Raw genomic sequence first — 19,891 nt, 5'->3', positions numbered from 1 at the left:
TATTAGTCTTAAAAGAGTAGACTTCCTGCAGGAAATGAGGATGGTACAAAATTTAGCCTGTTCATTCTGGGGGTCCCCACCTACACTTTTCGGAGGTGTGAGCAAATTAATGCTGTGTGGTAGTAGACCACTTAACACAGTCCTATATTCCGTGCCCATGGAGAGTAGGGGAATCCATGTGGAACTAGGCAGAGACCACCAACTAGCAGTCATCTGCCAAATGATAACTTTCTACTAGTCTTTTATGGCTATAAGGTGAATTGGAAACAGTGGCTTTGGAGTGGAAATTGGAGATGAATATAGAGCAGCATGGTTTTGCAAAGAAGTTGTCATCTTGTGATGTATAAGTGGCAGCAAAGCCTGGAAGACATCTGAAGGGATTCCTTCACTTCTGTGAGCATAGGCAAAGCCTTATCTTGGAAGATTGTTGTTATGCATTATACTTCAAGAAAATGGCAGAACAACAAGAGAAAGTCTAATAAAGAGCATTGATGATAAGTGTATAGTAAGCAGGACTGTGGAAAGACACAAAGAATGGAATTTTTTTACCTTAAAGGGGAGAAAAAAGTCCAAGAGAGACACAAGTCTTCAAGAGCTCTTAGAAGAAAGCGTTAATCTTGTCTATGATGGGTAGGACAAGACGTGATGGCTTCCAGTTGCAGCAACACAAGTTCATGTTTCCTATTAAGAGGCAAAAAAATAAGGATTAGTGGTACACTGAAAAAAGATTGCCTATGGAGGTTGTGTGGAGCCTGCGTCACTGGTGATCTGTGGAATACCCTAGACAAATATCAGTCAGCAGTGACCCCACTGTAAGGCACCAGGCGTGTATTTGGTGGGACCTTGCAAACTCTGACTCTGTTCTGGGACTCCACAGTTACCTCATAAATTGGCTAGATCTGTTATAATCAAAAGGAGACATCAAAACTTTGACAGAGCATCAGTGGGAAGCTGAAAGGAGATGTTTAGTGAGAAAGAGGCTCACAGATTCCTCTAGGAGTTCAGTACAAGCATTTCAAAATCCAATTCCAAGTATGAAAATGATGGCTAGACTCAATCATGTATAGGGAAACCCGAAGCTCCTGCTGGAATACTTAAACAATGAACTTGGTGCCATGGTGCTAATACCTTGCACTGGCCTATGTCAGGTGGGGGGTTTACAAGTCGGGCCCAGCTTCCCTTGGCATTCAGCTGCAGTTAACATGTTGCTGCCCTCTATGCCTTTGCAAATCCTCCGGATACCTGATCTCATGATACTGAGGACAACAATGACTAGATAGGCTATGACGGAAAGGCGTAGTATCTTCCTGTAAACACTCACAGGACTTGTCTGGGAGCTTTATTGGCTTTACAGGTTATGTAACCTGTTTCTCCACAGCAGACAATGCTGTAGCTCTAGTAATCTGCTGGAGAGCAAATCTAGATTTTACCTGCTGATGGTTGAGAGAGTGAGTGTATCCAGAGAGTAATTGTGGTTCAATCTTAGGTTAGTATGGAGCAGAGAAATGAAGCCTGATCTTTAACTTCTAATAATTTGCATGAGAACTCTGTCCTTCTCCTTATATGTTTGCATACCTCTTCAGCTTCCCTAGAAGTTACTGAATATTTGGTACTGAAGAGAAAAAAGAGCAACGCAAGTATCTCTTGCGTTGTATCTCTTATAACTGTCCTATCTTTTCAGATTTTCAAGTATGTCATGTCTTTTTGCCTGTACTTTAAATATTTACAAGGTAAAAAGGCCTGATCTTGCCTATTGATGCAAAAGCTCTAAATGTTCTGAGCCCTATATGGGGCAGAGGGAATTCCCTTACCCAACAATCCTATCTGTGCAGTATTTCACTTCTAATCCCAAAGTATTCCCTGAGGATTCCTGTCGTATACTCTGCAATGCGTCATCTTGCTAATGGGAAATGTGGCATACTTTTAAATGAACTCCATCCTGCTATCAAGCTGTGAAGCAGTATAAAAATGTAAGTGCTCCATTGTAGCAGAAAGAACTAATGAGAAAACAGTGTGGTCTGTCTAGACTGCAGAATGCAGAGTACACTTGAGCTTTTATAGGTAAAAGATCTGTTTTCACCTGTCTCAGTCACAGCCAATTCCTGATCTCATTTCTTGGTAATGAAATCTCATATCCTGCAGCGTTACTTGTTCTGCAGTACAGCAAATCATGCTCATAAATCCTGGGTATGACAGGAACAGTTTTATCAACCTGTAAATGCTGGAAGCTTTGGTCTCTTCTTTTTTTTTAACACCTTTTCAGGATTTGCAAACTCTGACCTTCTTAAAAGTGCTGTAAAATCCTATCTTGCCCTCTATTCTACACTGCATTTGACTAGTGTTACTTTTATTTTGTATATTCATCATCTTCAGGTTAAGTCAATAGAGTTGAACTTCAAACTATTTTCTTCCTCTGCCAGACAAAAAATTGCCAAATGGTGACTGTTATTTTTCACAAGTGATCAGCCTGAATGTCAAACCAGCCACCTAGGCTCATTACTGTTATATATGCTTGAGTTTACACATTATTTTAAAAAGCATGTGTCTTAACAAAAATAGGCACATCACTTCAGTAAGTTCTTAGAGAGCAAGCGAGGCCTTAGGGCTTCATAAAACAGTGAATGAAAAAGCTCAGGGAAGCATAACCTTCTTGTCTGTCTTCTATGCATTTAAGCGGTGGAAATAATGGAGTGACAGCAATTTCACTTTCCTGTGCTTCTCAACTTGCATGATGAGAAAGATGGTGTGGTCTGGTTGTTTTTTAACCCATTCTAGGGGATGCATGTATACTGAGCTGCATATTTTCTGAACAAAAGAAGCATGTTTCTTTAAATGGTTAAAATCCACCATGAAATTAGAAAGACTTCTGTAGGCAATTTTAGATGAAATGCTGGGAAAGCCTAGACAATGGCAGACGTGCCTGCTGTAGAAAGAGAATAGTGAGGGATGTCCTGTGTCACCAAGTGCAGTTCTGGATAGGCAAGAGAGGTTTAAATCAGTCTGATGCAGCGTCCCTGTTCTTCTGAACTGGTGCTGGAAAACTGAATGCTGAACCCTTCACAGCTGCTTCAAGTTGCTTCTGCTGGTAATAACCTTCATGATGTGGTAGTATGACAGCCAGAGGCTGAGTGGGCATAGCAGCTCCCTGGCTCTGCTGCCATGCGTAAACAGGCTGGTGTCTGAGTGGCGAGTGGTATAGCCAGATGCCGTCTGGCAGAGTCCTCAGGCAATGAGATGAGCCACAGTCCTGCTGCCAGAATAAAACGAGTGCAGTAGGTTGCATCTGCTTGTCTCAAGATTTTAAAAAAAGTCAAGTGACCTGTATTCAGTAGAATGGGGGAAAGAAGGACCAAACTTATTTACAGAGTAGAGAAGACTTGGTAGTCTTCACAGTAGTGAAGAGACACACAGCTGCTTGGGGCAGACTTGTTCTCTGCTGCTGTTTTTCAGCTGAACAGTTTCTACTGGAAGTCGCGGAGATTACCAGCACACAGCACCCCTGCAGGCTAGGGTAGCTCTGCTGATGCATCTAAAGTTGGAGGCAAAATTGTCAGTGTCTAGATGATGTATTACAAGCACAAAGGATGTGAAATAGGGTCCCTGTGCTCTTGCAAACGTTTCCCTGGTCTCAGACCAGTTGGATCATTTACGTGTTCCCTTGTTTGGATTTCTGTCCACTTCCACACCTGCCAGCCTCACACGGGATCCAGCCTCGGTGTCACAAAGTGTCACTGGAGCTCTCTGGGAGTAGAGACTCAAGTGCATCATGGGATTGGGCTCTAGCGTACATTGACGGTACTTCAGAAAGTCTTCTAGATCTGCATTGTGAGTGTCTGTCTTACCTGTCATACTGATTAAGGGAAACATAAACTGATAAAATATGTGCCTTGAACAACATGCAGCAACATGTCAAGCCTCTCTTCTACCTACCAACCAAGGAGACAAGATTTGTGTTTAGTGACAATGATGTGCCATTTTCCTGAGGGTAGTGAGGGAGGATTCTTCAAGGATAGCTGTGAAATTATTCTGTGAACACTGAGTCTACTTAGTCTAAAAGTGCTGGGTACCCTAATTGAGCCATTCAACTCGCAGGACATGATTTCTCGTGTCCAGTGGATGTTTACTATTAGTGTACGCAGTGCATAAAACCATTTTCATGCTCATATTTAGTGTTGTGGGGTTTCTATAAGAGCAGAAACACAACTTGATTAGTGAATTAAAAGCTTTAGGATATGTTTCTTGAGAGGAGGGAGTGATACAGTCTCAGACCAGCTGAGGGAAGTCTGGAGCATCTGCTAGAAGGTAATCTGCTTTTACCCCTCACCCCTTATACTCATTTAGGGGATGAAGTGCAGCAAAATGTGTGTAAAGGAAGAGCTCGGGAGCAATTGAAGGGGCTGTGGGGAAGAGCCTCTGTGAGAGCCCAGCAGAGCTGGAAGCAGTTACCTGGAGGCAAGGGCTATGCTCAGCAGGCCTTGTGCTGGGATTGCTGATGGTGGTTATCTGTTCCTGGGGTGCCTGGCACACAGCTGTCCAGCCCCTCTCATCCAGCATTGACAGAACACCATCAGCCCAGCACCGGCCTTTAGGACAGCAGTTGCATGACTTTAGAAACAACTGCATCGTAGCTGATCCTCCCAGCCCCCAGCTAGCCTGTGCTGAGGACACCATAGTTGATGTTACTGTATAGATAGACTGGCAGTAGGGGGATTTAAGTGCCAAGCACGGCAACTTGCAAAACCAGGCAGATAAAGCTTCTTTTAACTACACAAAATGCTCCTCTCTGCTCTTACCCTTTATGTTTGTTCATCTTTAAGGCAAAGAGGAAGAAAGAGTCATGCTCGTCTACCTGAATGGTTTTCTTAATAACATAACTCTTCAGGAGGTATCTGGTGTTATACAAAGGGAAATAATCACATCCTTCTTGGCATCTGTCATTCAGCTGTTTTTCTGGGGGAGTAGGCTCCAGCTCTTCCCAGCGCCAGTCTTGCAGTGTCACTGTGCTCTCCTTGGCTGCTCAGCAGTTGGAGTTACTGCAGCCCTGCCCAGGGCTTGTGCTGGCAGGATTCTTAGGGTTTTGAAACCAGTCTCACCCAGATATGAACTTTGATTTTGGATCCCTTTGCAAGTTGCTGATACATACTGGTCATAGCCAAATAATGACAAGCTAGTGTCTGAGCTGCTCATATCTGTGTTGTACCCAAAAAAAAAAAAGGAATACTTCCCCTTACTTAAACAGTGCAGCAAAAGCAGATGTCTCTAACAGCTTCAAGGAGCTTCAAGTTTGACTCAGCTGTGCCTGTACTGCCAACATACAGCTTTCCAGAAGGTTAGAAGGAAAGTTATAAATATATTTGATACATAATTCTGCAGCAACAGCAGACAGATTTTATGATTTAGGCTGTTCCTTCTGTTGGTTTCCTTGCAAAAGCTTAGGCTGGTTGCTAGGCAACTGGCACAAAAAAACCCTACATTTCTCTTTGCATTGCAGGCAGGAACCTCGGGAGCAGCAGAGGCCTCGGTTGGCTCCTTAAATAGCATTGCTGGGGAATGAAAGTTAAAATATTGAACATTCATTGGTTAAAGATCCTGTTACAAAGGTCAGCTATCTAGGGGATATTCAATAGTTTGGTTTCCTTTGGTGCAGAAGAAAGATTAGAAGGGGGTGTGCCTGTGTGCTGTAGATAGTACAAAAAATTGAAATTTCCAAAGATGCCTGACTGTTGAGCAGAATACCTAGGTGGGCTATATAATTGCCTTCAGGCTTAGCTCTCTTCTTGACAGAAAGTGTGAAGTGGGGTGTTTGTCACATTAGCAAGGACAAATCTATGCTTATAGATCTTAGAATTTAAGAGGTACTTTTAAAAGTGAATATTTGAAGCTGCTTAACTCCAATGCTCTAATTTGCTAAACACAGGGTAAAAGAAAAAGGGGGAGAATTGGTCCCTGTGTTGAGAGCAGTAAATGTCTTAGAGGAATAATGTTCATGCTGAGGGATTCACAGAAATCTAGAAATTCAATAGAAAGCTAACACCAAAACAACTAATTCCAGAGTTCTCAATTGCTGGCTTACTCTGTCATCTTCCTGTGTTGGTTCAAGGTCATTTATAGCTAGATGGCTGTGCATCCCAGGATACAGGGAATATTAATTCTTGCATAATGATGAAAGATTTCCCCTCCCTTCCCCACAATCCCTTTGAGATAGTGCAGTTTTTTTAAAATCAGACAGGATGATGCTAGAAATAAAGCAGTACTAGTTGTGGAGATTAATCTGTGTACTAAACTGCCAGGTGAACTGGGAATGAGGCTGTCTACCAAAACCACCACCTTGAGGAATGTTTTTCCCTCTGGCTGAGAAGTATTGCCAAAGCAGCAAAAAAAGTAGAAAGGTTTTTGGAATCTTTGCAAGAGAAGAGCAACTGTTTATGGTGTGTCAAGTCTGCCTGGCGTGATTTACCGCCTGGAAATTCTTCTTCCTTTTACTTACATTTATGGTTTCTTTACCTTCTAAATATGAAATGAATCTCTGATGTCCTTTTGTTGCTTTGGTATTGCGGGAGAGAAGAGGAAGGGAAAGAATGAAAATTGTATTGGTGTGAGCTAGGAAAACCAGCATTTGGGCGGCATCTATGCATTTACTGTAATTGATGGCAAGATCTCTTGAGCCTTTTGGAAAAGCAAGAAAGAATTAACTGTAGACTGTTCTTCATTCTGTACTGCTCATATGCAAGCATCTTTGAGGATTATGCTTGTATGCTTCATGATATAATTAGTAAATGGGGAATGGGAGTTGTGTTATATTTGGATAGAAGTTTTTCTTTACATTTTACTCCCTTATAGGACTCAAAACCATGGCTGCTGTAACTATGTAGGGGAAGGTGTCTTCTCCATCCTTCTCCTTCCCCATAGCTTCCTTGTGATTTCTTGCTGCAGATTGAGAAGTGTCTTGTCCTGTGTGTCCTGTCCCCCTGTGCTGCGCCCCTCCCCCCCCCCATATTGGACGTGGTACATAGAGCTCTTTCAGAAGTCTGTATTGAAAGCAGCCATTTGTCAGTATTGCTTGCTGCTTCCCAGAAACTGCCTTTTCTGATTTTCTTTCCATAAATTACTGTGGAGCATGTTTGATCTCTGCAGAAGAAAAATACCATATGCAAGTAGATTAGTGAGGAAAAAAATTGACAGAGAACACCAGCTTCCTATAGATACTGGCTTTTAAATATGGAACAGTAGTGCCATGTCTTTCCCCATCTCCATTGCAAAACCCACAGTTGTTGATATGTGAAGGATGGAGATGCCCAACTCGGATAGTTGAAGTTCTTAAGCCCCTTACACAGTTCACTTTTTTTTTGATGGCTGAACATTCCCATTAAAGCAGTGTTTTCATTCCATAACCTGATTTGAGCTCTGTGCTATGTTGGTCATAACAAAGGGAGGATGGTCATGAATCTCCTTAAACCTGATAAGGATCCCAAGGTTGAGAACTTCTACATTAGACCTCCCATAAACGAAGTTGAAACCTCCATGAGGCAGCTGTTGGCAAGTTTGTAATTTCTTTAAACCATGTCTGTTTAATGGGTTTGTGTGTGTTTGGGGAGACTTAAAAGCCTTTTTCCCAGAGAGAGGCCAAATGAAACCCAGAGGCAAATCCCTAGTTTTCTAAAATCAGTTTGGGAACTGGTTCCGGTGCAGTCATAAACACCCACTTGAATTTTGATGTGAGCCCCGCTGAAGCTCAGAATTATGAGTGGGAAGCATGCACTCACTTGGAGTTCAAGCTCTGCTCTTCTTGAAACATGCCTCACCAATAGATCTAATTATTATTGCCTTGCAGTGAATATCACAAACAATGCGCTTGGCTGCCTGGTCCACCCACGCTAAGTGAAAGAATATGTACATTTTAATTATCAGATTATTTCAATGTTACACAAAAACTGTTTCATATCAAATATTTTTATAAACCAGTGACATCTGTAATCAATACTCGGTGGATGATATTTGTTCCCTGCCTATTACTGTCTGTAATTAATAATCTTTAAAACACCTTGATATTATATGTCATGCCAGTCTCCCCTAAGTAAGGTCACTGTGGGAGTGGGATATTCTTTCTACCGTCATTCCTTGGCTAACATTTTCATAATCTATATATAATTCCTGCTGAGTAAAGTTTTCAAGCTGAAATTATATCGATATCTTGAATTTTTAAAATGCAGGTGGGGGTAAAGGCTTCACGCCACCCTGTTTCCAAAAGCACTTCTGTTCCATATGTTTAATTGCAAATTTTAGAAACTTCTTTAGAGTGACATAACTTTGTAAATGTTTTAGAAGCAGCATGGAAACTCTGGCTCTTGCTCTGTAAGTGAATGTTCAGAAGCTCCTGAGCGCATGCGATGAAGTGACTCCACACGTGAGCTTGTTTGGGTGTAGGTACAGGGTAGGATTTTCTGCTTTGTGGTATTCAGTAGTCACTGGTTTGCTCTTGCCTCCTAAACAGACTGAGGACAGACATGAGAAGCGCTCTTGTCATTTGAGGCTATGGGAGGCTGCAGGGTTGGCTTTTCCTGAGGACCAGCCCTACTCGATGGACAGGCTGCAGATGGGGAGGGAGCGGAGTTCAAGAGGAACTGGCAAGGAGCCAGGTTGTATAACCTCTTCTTCTCTTCTGGTGTAGACTCTGGAAGGTACTACAGTTGTGGCCCAAATTAGGAGAGGCCTCTCACTGCTCTGGTTTGTGCTAGTGCTGGCTGTGCGGACCCGTGGGGTGGCTGTCACCAAGTCCCAGGTGCCTCCTGCTTTCCCTGAAGTTATGCTGCTGATGGGAGCTGAGAAACCACCACCAGGTTTGGTTTGTGTATGTTTCTGAAAGTGTTGGCACAGGACAGTGTACGGTCTTTTACGTGCCTGGCCTTTTCAGTTCACTTTTGCATGGTGAGGTGACAAGGGTTGGGGGGGGGTTCAGCTGCAGATACACTGACTGGCAAGGTGCATGTTGTCCTGCTCTACTCTTTGGGTTTCTCTTGTCTGGAAACACCTGTGGGGCTGGAATATAGACAGGAGGGCAGGAAGATGATGTGCCAGGCTAGGACCCTTATGTAGTTATGTTTGCACTTCCAACGTGTCCAGCAGTGCTACTGGGAATACCAGCTGCTTGCAATGCAGGTAGCGTTCTGTGAGAGAGAGGAATTAGATGCCATTAAAATCTGAGACACTACTTGTTCTGAACAAATAGGTGTCAGGGAGGTTCATTCTGAGGGACGCTAGTTGCCTCGTGACAGCAGAGTGTAGCGATGTGTTTCTTCCTGTATCTCAGGGTTGAATTACCCAAGTCTTTGTTTCTGAGAGGGGTGAGGTAACGGCTTAAGCTCTAGGACACGGTTTATTGATTCCCATCTTTGCTCCGAGACAAGCTTCCTTCTGGCTGGAGGCAAATTATGCATTTGTAATTGCATAAAATAGCAAATATTTCCTTACTTTTATTGAAGATAACCTGATGCTCTAGGTAGGTGGGAGCAGCCTGGAGAACACGGGGCATGCTGTTTCTCTTCTACAGACCACAGAGCAGGTATCCAGGCTTTTCAAGCAAGAGGGTTTGCTCTCCACTGCTGTGGAGCTCATGTCTTTGGTTACAAAACCCATCTTTGCCTTAGCATGGGCGGGGCTGCTGTACACCTTTTTTTCTGCTTTTCCCAGGCTCCCTTGTGAGCAAATTCCTATCCAGGCCTTTGAATCCCCTAGCAAGAAGCGGACCTTCGGTTCTGTGGAGAAAGGAGGCGGCAGGCGCAGCCCGCGTTGGTGTGGTGTGAGGGAGGGGAAGTGCTGATGGCCAGTGGGAGTGCGAAGCTGCAGCGCAGGGCTGCCGGCCACAGGGGATCGGCGCAGGTGCCAGACCCAGCCGCCTGTGCTGGCAGGAGCTCTGGTGGGGAGAGGCCCTGGGGGTCAGGGTCAGGAGGAGATGGCCAGGACCTGACAGGAATAGTGGTTAGTTTGACTCTGCAAGCTTCTGTCGCTGCTCTCCTGTAACAGGGAAAGGCCATGACCATTTAACGTGCTTCTGAGAGGGAACACTGAGCGAGAGAGGCCTGTGTGTGTCTTGGGACCGTGTGGAAGAGTTTGGGAGGAATGGGCCATGTAAGGAGAAATTCTGAGAGAAGAAAACTCCCCCTTGAGCTCAAGGATGAGAGAATTTGGGGGGATCAGGGGTCAGTAGTAAGGAGGGTTGGAAATGTAAAAGAAACTGTGGTCCAGGTGGGGTGGACTAGGAGACTGTGGCAAGGCAACTTCTGTGACCTCCTCCTTGCCTGACCAGACCAGCATCTCACCAGCTCCTCAGCAGCTCACCTGCTCCTCACCAGCATCTCAGACCAGAGCTTTCCCCGTTCCCCTTTAAACCTTCTGAAATGTGGCAGCCATGAATACGTGCTGTCAAAAGCAATGTTTTTAAAGCACATTGAATCAAAAGGGCTATGTAACTGCTAATCTTAATAAACATCACTCATTAATGGTAACCAAACACCAGAAAGACAGCAAGAGTTTTATGGGCTTTCTTCATAACACATGCTACTTGGACCACCCGCTGAATAGTGTATTGCTCTGTAGTTGCCTGCTCCACCCTTTGCATGGTGGGATCCCAGTTGTATTCTTGTATGTTCTGGAACTGGAGAAGACACAAATCAATCTACAGAGCAGATTACTTTAGCTGCACAAATTTCTCTGACTAGAGTTGGCCTAAAATGTAAATGTACTGGAGGATAAGCTCTTTATGATCTTTTCTGGCTTACTAGAAGATGGCTGTGTGCAAGGAATTCTTGTGAATACCAGAATTCTTGTGAATTGGGAAAGCAGAGTTAAAATAACCAGTGTGTTAACGTCCAAAGAAAACTGTTTCTTGTAAAGTGCACAGCCAGGGCTGGTTCTTTGGCATGTTTCCTCTGAGCGTGGGAAGAGTGTGTGTTTGTGTGCGCATGCGCACACACACATGTGTGTCTGTGTGTGGAGGTGGAAATAAAGTTGCTAACTTGTTGCTGACGTGATTCTTCATAGCACTTCTTTGTACATTTCACTGAAATATCTTGCTTGGACTCTGTAACAGCATTGTCTAATCAGCCTTTTTTTTTCCTCCTCCTCTCTCCCCCTCTTCCAGTCAGCATATGCTGTGTCAGTGCTCAAAGAGTGTGCTAAACTGCGACCTACAGATCCCACCGTTCCTCTTCTGGCTGCCAAGGTCTGCATTGGGTCACTGCACTGGGTAAGCAAGCTGATGCAATTCTTACTATGTAATGGATCAGGTGCTGCAGTGACAGTACCACAGTGTAGTTGCAGTGGGGAGAAAGGGAATCCTTTTTAAAAATCATACACACATGCATGTCTCTTAAAAAAAAAAAAAATCCCAGCAAGAAATTTTGAGCAAGAAACTCACTCCCAGCAGTGAGTCACTGAAATGCGTTTTGCTGGCACATTGAACAAAGGAGGAGGGGGGAAGCCATAACAGCCATTCTGGGGACTGCTTCTTCAGCTGAGTGTAGAGTTCAGTCGACCACTCTTGTAGACCCTGGAAGACAAAAGTTAATAATTAAGTGGACTGTTAGACAGTTCAGGTCTGCTGGACAACTCAGTCCTTTGTTCTTGAAGTTGCTGTGTCAGTGTTTTCTGTTCTGGATGTGTTAATGTATGCCCCAGAAGCAGAGTGGGAGTGGAAGTCTGTGCCTGTGAAATTCTGATTATCCCAAGGAGCAGAAACATCTGTCAGTCTTTTGCTGCTTGCTTTAATTAATTGAATGGCAGCCTGCTGTTTTCACCTGTCCTCACCACGAGGTGTCCCTGCAGTCAGTGAAGGATTATAATTGCTAATATAAGTAAAACAAAGATGCAAGAAAGCATGAAAGAAAATACCAGAAGAATCTGCCCAGATTTTGGTGAAAGGTTGTAGGGGCTAGATTTGTTGTTGTGTCCCCCTGCCTCCCCATCCTACATACCTATCTGGTGAAAGTTGGTATTCAGCTAAACTTAATTGAGTTGTATCAGTTTACACCACTGTCAGCAAGGAGATCTGGTTATGTATGTTTTTGAATAAACTATACTGTTCAGACTATAATGGTTGAACTTACATGTGAGTCAGCAAAAACTGGGAAGTATCTTATGCTAGGAAAAATCTTTCAGGTCTGAGAGCCTTGAGGGAATCCTTGCCAAACTACCCAACCTACCTCTGTTCTCTATATAGAGCAATTTAACTCTCTTGTACCCTTAGCTCAGTATCTAAATTTTGAGTGCTGAAAGTCATTCAGTGATAGAAAATAACATTCACAGTGAATGTTATTTTTACAATAAAGCGACTAAGGTTTTATCTGATTCTTAAAGATGTTAAAACAATATGAAAGCCAGGTGTTACAATTGTGTTGAACACTCTTATTAGTATCTCTGATGAAGTTTTAAAAGCAAGATCAACTTGTCATTAGTCTGAAACATCAGCAAGTATATTGACAATTTTTACTCTGTAGGCTCTGGAGCTAGAGGAACTTCATGGGCTAAATTCCTCCATTCACTTGGAGCCATAGTGGGGGACTGAAAGACCCTGACACCTTCCCCTGGCAATTCTGTCTCAATGATTGCCAGGAGGCAAAAAAAAAATTAAAACCCAGGGGAACAGTTGTGTTAAATGTGAGGAAAATCTTTCTCTGAGATCAGGCTAATTTTTGTCTAGGAGCCTGAATTTTAGTATAGGAGACAAACTTGGGATCTCTATATTGCAAATAAATCTCTTACTCTTCTGCCTTCCTGCTCTGTGAACACAAATCCAACAAGGGGAAGGCACTGGAGCCATGAAGCCAGTGAGGGAAGACACTCTGTTGGACCTGATACTTACAAGCAAGGAAGAACTGGTTGGGAATGTGAAGTTTGGGGGCAGCCTTGACTGCAATGACCGCAAGGTGGTGAAGTTCAGGATCCTGAGAGAAGGCAGCAAGGCAAATAGCAGAATCGTCCATTCAGACGTGCTTTGACTGACTTTGACCACTTCTAAACACAAATAGTGACTTCAAGAAAGCTGTGGTCTCCTGATGCTTGCTAAACATGTGACCTCTGCCATAACTAGCCTTTGGACAAAATTGAAATACAGTGAATGCGTCTTGTAAGACTCCATGCTAAAATCAAGATCCCTGGGATGTTCTTATGTTTAACAGGAGCAATGAAGTTTTAACGGAGGCACTCTACCAAACACTGGGTCACTGATGTGTGTTGAGGTGAAAGGACAAGATTTCTGTACTGTGAGAAAAGAAATTACATAGAATCTCTTTTCTTTCATGTGCTACCCTGATGTTTATGCAGCTCTTACTATTGAGGACTACATTTCAAATGGTGCCATTAAAGTCTGCTGACTGTGATGGATGTGTTGAATGTGAAATTATGAGCCCAAATTGAAGATGCTGCTATGCCAGGAAATGGGCAGAGTCAGGATTTGTCCTTCTCACTGGTGCTTTCCCCAACATCTCTTTGGATCTGCTAGCACAGCTAGCATATAAAGAATACCTTGTTGTAGAGACACTTAGAAAATAAGGTGAGACTGTAATTCAGTCACAACTCTGTCCTCAGACAATCCAGTATGTCTAGAATTCTCATATGTGGCAGAGCTGATAAAGCAACAGTCTAACCCTAAAAAACAGGAGAAAGAAGGGGAAAATGAGCTGTTTTTGATTATTACAAAGTAAGACCTCTTTTTCCTCTATCTACTGCTTTTTCATTGTGTGAAACACTTTTCAGTGTTTTTCAGTCAGACCCTGGCTCAGAACTGGTTTGCAGTATGAAATACAAACATGGTTTCACAAGAGGGTAATTTTACTGCAGTTGTCTAGAGCGCAACCTTATGAACTAAAGCCAAATTAAAAATATTCCTCTCTCCTCTTTCTTTCACGCCCAGATACCAAACTTGATGATGGTATAGAAGAGTTTTAATTAAGGGGAGTCAGAGGGAAATCAGAGCATCTTTTAAAAGAACTGAAATGATAGGTTCCCACATCTCATAGTCAAAGGGATGCTTCTGATATTACTGGCAAACTCCTGTTTGCCTAATAAAGACCTTCCTGCTTAGCAGAGCTGTTTTTCTAAATGTCATCCTTACAGTAATTATTTGCATTTAAATTACATGGCAATCAAATCAGAATTGAATCATTTAAACTGGAAGTGAACAAGCTGATCAATGCCAGTATAAATAGAAAGGAGGATAGACATGGCACAGGAACAGTCTAATAGACAAATATTAACAGTTACAAATAAGCAAATATATCTTGCTTTTCAGAACATATAAAATATGATTAATTTCTCAATTAGGAAATATGTCTATGTACTTGATTGCTGGCTAGGCAGGAAAAGGGTGAAATCAGATCACCATTTATCCAAATGAAACAGCTAATTTATATGTCCTGCATCTGTCTACTATGTGCTTTTGGTGCAGTATTGTACTCAGTTTGTTTATGGTCCATGGACGAGCAGTACTTTAGTGTTATTTCAGTTACTAGCAATAAAAAAAAACCCAAAACCATTTGCGCAGCTGGATAATTACAGAATGTCATGAGGAGCACAGAACAGTTTCTTTCCTGATTAATCTAGTGGTCACTTAACTCGTTTTGCTGGTTTTGTACATGGTGTCTCAGCACACTTTAAGAACCAGGGAAAACAAAATTAATCGAAATGTACCATAGTGATTTACAACATTGAGGGTGCTCAGATCACATCTATGAAATAATCTCTCGGTGCAGAACAAATCAAAGTAAAAACATGCATACATTCATACTGTGCCATGCAAATCAATATATAACAGAGCCTGATGTGGAAAAGAACTAAACACCCCCGGCTTCTGTTGTGACAGTGTGACCAGATTATTAGCTGATGTAAGTTGGCACTACTCCACTGGCACATTACTGGCACCATGCTGGCTTACATCAGCAGATGATCTGCCCCATCAACCACTAGCTTTCAGGATTGGGCCTGCAGTAAACAACTGAGTGATATAAGCAATGCTTTGGTTACCTTTTTCAGAATAACAGGTTTTCACAAATTAAAAAAAAAAAAATGCAGAGTGAACAGTAAATCAGTACTTCATTAATTCTAAAGCTTATGCCAGTTGTCTTGGAGGACCAGAAAAGCTCCAAAACTAGTGCATCTATATGGACCACACTTGTCTGGTCAGGATGCTCTTGGACCTGTACTTAATAAAGCTCATGAGATACAAAAGTTTTCAGCAAAGTTGGAACTTTTATACTAGCCCATTACACTGGTGTGTTAAATGTCTTTGTATGGGCTCAGAATTACTTTTGAGGCATCACACTGCCTAGCCTTCCAGTCTGCTGGGGTTTCAGCACATCAGTTTGCTGAACTCTCATGTGAATGATTCTAGCAAGTGAACACAAAGCCCATTTGTGTTTAGCTAGCTGTCTCTCAGCTTTCCAGAATGCACTATGAAGTTTTTGATTATTGAAGTTCAGAGTATTGTTTTAAATTTTCATAAGAAAATTGATGTAGCTTACAGTGGAATATGTCCATACTAAGGTTGTCCTGCCTTGGTCCACTATAAATTCAGAATTCCACTTACTAAAAGGCTTGCTGCAATTTCCTCTTTCACTCAGCCTTCCCTGGCATGGCCTCAGCTGAATGCTCACTTGCCTATTTTGGCAGTGACTTTGAGTTGCAGCATGAGTTGTTGTTTTTAATATTTTAATATCACAGTACTGTTAATTTCACTACTAATCTTGGTTCTCTAGGACCCTGTTATGGCAGGTGTTGTGAAAATACTAAACCCAGAACTTCTGCCTACAGACAAGTGTTAAATATGGAATTTCTTCATTTTTAAGAGCCTTATTTAAAGGCATTTAGGGTTACTGTGATGCTTTCTTGTGCCTTTTACTCCATTGATTTCAGTGGAGGCACATTGAAAACTTTGTAAATACACATAGAGATAAATGAACTATAGTCCTAGGATAGGCTTGAATCTTCCAGGACTCTGGTCTGACAGAGAGTAGGAAGACATGAGGCATGTTCTTACTGTTTTCATTGCCCCACAGTTGATACAACAGAAATAGTGGTGTCGTGCTAAACTTGTGTAGCACCAAATGATGCCAGTATTATCAGCTCATATGAGCTTTTGGAGGGACTTCACCCCATGGCAAAAGCTGCATCAAGATGGTGCTGTGCCTCTCGGACACTTCCCTCATTTCTTTTAACTCACCAATCCTAGTGTGCACAGTGAAGTGCTCTGCTCCAGCACAGAGATCATGCCATCAGTCAGGGAAAGGGAGAAAAGAGTGGGGTTGGGCCAGGCCAGACCAGGCATGGAGTCATAAAAAGTGAGTAAGACATACCATGAGGTCAATACATCATGGTGCATGGAGCGGGGAGGTTGGCAGGATGTAGATTTAGAGCTGCATACTTCTGAGGTAACAGCTTATCATTCATTACTTTCACAGACCACTTAATCTGAGAGTGCTTCTCTCTCCTTCTGTCCGTTGTTGACCCTGTCACTATAGATAATAAATGCTGTGCATGTGCTTGTACCCAGTCGCGTAGGAGCCCTGGAGTCGCAGGGAAATGCTTGGGTCTTACTGCAGTATGAATTATATTGAAAGATCAAACCTAGTCCTGTTATCAGAGTTATTCTGCCCGGTGAGCGGACACTCTAGAGGACTGACATCACTAGGGCAAGAGGCTACTGAGAAAGCAGTGAATGATAAGGAGCTACTAGAGATGTCTTCCATCTTTTAAAAGACATTCTTGCTTACATCACAGATACTGCTATTGGGGCAATCCCAAGGGTTTTAGACATCAAAAATGACCAATAATTTTGCCTTCTATACATCTCCCTTGTGAACAAACCACTCTTACTACAGTGGAGGAAAGGCCCAAGTATTCCTAAGTGCTGGAGGCTGAGCTTACATGCAGAGTAAGTTGGTGGGCTTAGGACTGGTGACACATGGAGAAAATGCTGACTAGACCAACAATAGAAAGCACAGGATTTTTTTTTTTTGACATATGTAACATGATTCACTTTGTATGCTGTAAACAGCTGTGGGACAAAACCTTTCCATTATACTATGCCTTATCGGCCACCTTCTTTCTATGCATTTTTCCTCTTCTCATTCTCTTTTCCTAATATTTAAATTTTTCACCTCTTTGAATTAGTGTTTATACCTACAACCCAGGATAATGAAAATTATAAGAAGATGTCAATCCAACTAGTTAATATAATGTGTAATTTTGTGTAGACACCCTTTCCGTAGGATTCGGGTCTCTTAGTGCTTGGGTATCACTCAGTCTCACTGGTGTCCAAACTGCCCTGCTTCACTAACCTTGTCTGCTGTCTTAAGTCCAGTGTCACTTGATGTGTTTCCTGCCTTCTCCCTTGTGCACTCCTCTTTTTTGGCGCAGTAAGGTGCCATTTCCATGCTGCTGCACATCATCAATTTGCTTGTCCTCGATTGTTCTAAATCCATGCTGGTGAGAACTGCAGCTCCCACTTACAGTCCTGGAGGGTGTTGATTCAGTGGGGTAGGGCTTGAGCTTTTCTAAAAACAAGCTGGGTGGCAGTTGGAAACCAGCTGGGTGGCAATAGGCCAGGGGACAGCACCTGCTGTTCCCCACTCCCTTGTCAGTATGCCCCTGGGCTTGGCTGGAGCACACACCAAAACCTGTGGTCAAATAGCAAGGGTGGCTGGAACAGCCACTCTCTGTTTCAGGGAAAACATCCCTCAGGGTTATGCAGCTAACAACTGTTCCTTTTCCATCAAAGATGGGGGGGGGGGGGGGACGGAACCAACCCCACACTATTACAGTCTTATCATTGTCAGCTCGCTGTTTGGCAGCCTGTCTCTCACCAGGTGTGTGCTTGTTTCTGGTGTGGTGGAGAGGTTGCTTAGCTAGGGCTTCCAGGTGCCTCCTGACAGTTTATACAGCTTGAGTTCAAAACACAAAAAGTTCCATTTAGGTTGGTTTTCCCCCACACCTGCTTTCTGAGCTTTCTTCCATGCAGGTCTCGGAGGCAGGGAACCTCTCCCTGCAACCTGTGGTGCTGCCTTTCTCTCCACCAGCTATTCAGTGCAAAGTATGTAGAAGAATGTAAGAACAGTAAGGGCCAAATTGGTGGTATATCTGTGTGGCTTTGAGCCTGTTTTTTGCTTTCTTCTGAGAGAATAAAAAGTAGTGATTCTACGGAAAGTGAATTCAAGCTGTTACTGGCACTCTTGATGCCCAAAGAAATACCTTTTCCATGGTGTTGGGAGCCACTGTTGGCACTGCCAGCGACCAGGTAACAGCAGTATGCTGTGCATTTCATAATCACAAAGTGATGCTGTGCCATGCCTGCTCTGGAGGAGGACATATGGCTTCCTGTGGCTTAGAGCTTCCTAGCAAGGGCCTGTAAGTTGCAACAAGAAGTTTTGATCCATGTTCCTTGCCCTTCCAGTGCAGTGTTGTGTCACCTTAAGATTGGAGTCATCCTCTGAAGTGAACGAACCATTTAGGTTCCCTTCATATTGAGGCTGGCCCCTGGCCGTGCAGTAGGAGTAGGAATGGACATCTTGATTCTCCTGATAAGCTTTCTGCCACTTAGCTCACTTCTGTGTACCTCAAGCTCGCAACTTCTGGGAGTCCCACAGGGTAAGACTTCACATACCTGGCACCATATGGGGAGAGGAGAAAGGGGGAGCAGCTCCTGCTGCTTCAGGTCATGTGGCAGCATGCAGGAGCTGCAGCTGGGAATAGTTGTATCTGGTGGGACTCCAGAGGGGTTGATGCCTCATTTGGAGGCCTTCCCCCCTCCCTTTCCCATTGCTATGGCACAGAGTGGAGACATCTCATATGCTTAAGGACCCCTACAGACACAGCTTTACTGGCAGATCACAGCTCAGGCTCACTACCAGTCCCTCACTCAGGTGTATGGAGAGAGTTTTCATCCAGACTGCAATCCAGTAGTCCTTGCAATTTAGTTGGTAGCCCCAAGTATGCCCCAAGGGGGGTATTCCTGTTCCTGTTAGTAGTTTCCAGATTCATAGTTGACTAGGCAATCAGCAAGACTGATGCACTGGAGAGTTGAAAGCTCACAGTGGGTGATGTGAGTGAAAGGTTTGGCTTTTCACACTTGCCCAGAATGATTGAAGAGTAGGAGAATGGGAGAAGAGGGGGCAGATGGCAGCCACAGCAGGGCTGGCAGGGGAAGTGACTGAATGCTGTAAGAAGGAGAAGTAAATGTTCTTGTAAACAGAACCAGCTGTGCTGAAGCTCGCAAGGCCACATATTTTCAAAGAAGCCTTCAGCTGACCCAAGTTTGCATTCATGAGAATCTTTGTGGCTGGTCAAAGTGCCATTAGTGTTTAGTATGAATAAACATTTACAAGAATGTGCTAGAAGTGCTCTTTCAGCCATTCGGAAAAGTTGTGATTTTATTTATTCATACAGTAGATTAATCTGACACTCACAGGTGGCCCTGGATAACTAGCAGGCAAGAACGCTGAATGGTGTGCTGCTGATTTATGCAGCGTAGGCCATCAGTCAGAGACTGGAAACACCATCAGGTGACCATTCAGAGAAACAATGGAGCAAAATCTCTCCAATTTTAAATGTCTCAATTTCAACTCCAAACCTTTCATTTAATCTCTTTTTTCATATGCTCTACCCACCCCTACCCTTGTTCACTAGTCATTAGAATTCCTTGTATAGCTCTTTTCTTCATCTAATAGAGACTTCTTGGATGAAAGTGTGTGGGGAGAAGAGGAGAAACAACGAAGAAAGAGTGGGAATATAGCTGTTTATGGTGGCAAAAGAGGTGCATAATTAATTTTCTGGCTGCAGAGATTTTGTGTCGTACATAAAAGTTCCTGAGAGCTGAAGAATTCAATTATTGTTTCATGAGAAGCGT

At 43.2% G+C, this 19,891-nt stretch overlaps 1 protein-coding gene across 5 annotated transcripts in view; it reads left to right on the top strand.

Moving 5' to 3' along the window:
* TTC7A (tetratricopeptide repeat domain 7A) overlaps positions 1–19,891 on the top strand; it is a 181,143-nt gene that overhangs the window by 46,914 nt on the left and 114,338 nt on the right. For all 5 annotated transcript variants that reach the window (XM_072856744.1, XM_072856741.1, XM_072856742.1 and 2 more), the window contains one exon: positions 11,138–11,242. In XM_072856744.1, the coding sequence (XP_072712845.1) occupies positions 11,138–11,242 (105 nt within the window). The remainder of the gene's footprint in view (positions 1–11,137; positions 11,243–19,891) is intronic.

The sequence above is a fragment of the Ciconia boyciana genome, chromosome 3 (genome assembly GCF_034638445.1).
Source record: "Ciconia boyciana chromosome 3, ASM3463844v1, whole genome shotgun sequence".
NCBI lineage: Eukaryota > Metazoa > Chordata > Aves > Ciconiiformes > Ciconiidae > Ciconia > Ciconia boyciana.
Note: the sequence above shows the minus strand (reverse complement) of the source record. Positions and strands in the feature narration are given on the sequence as shown.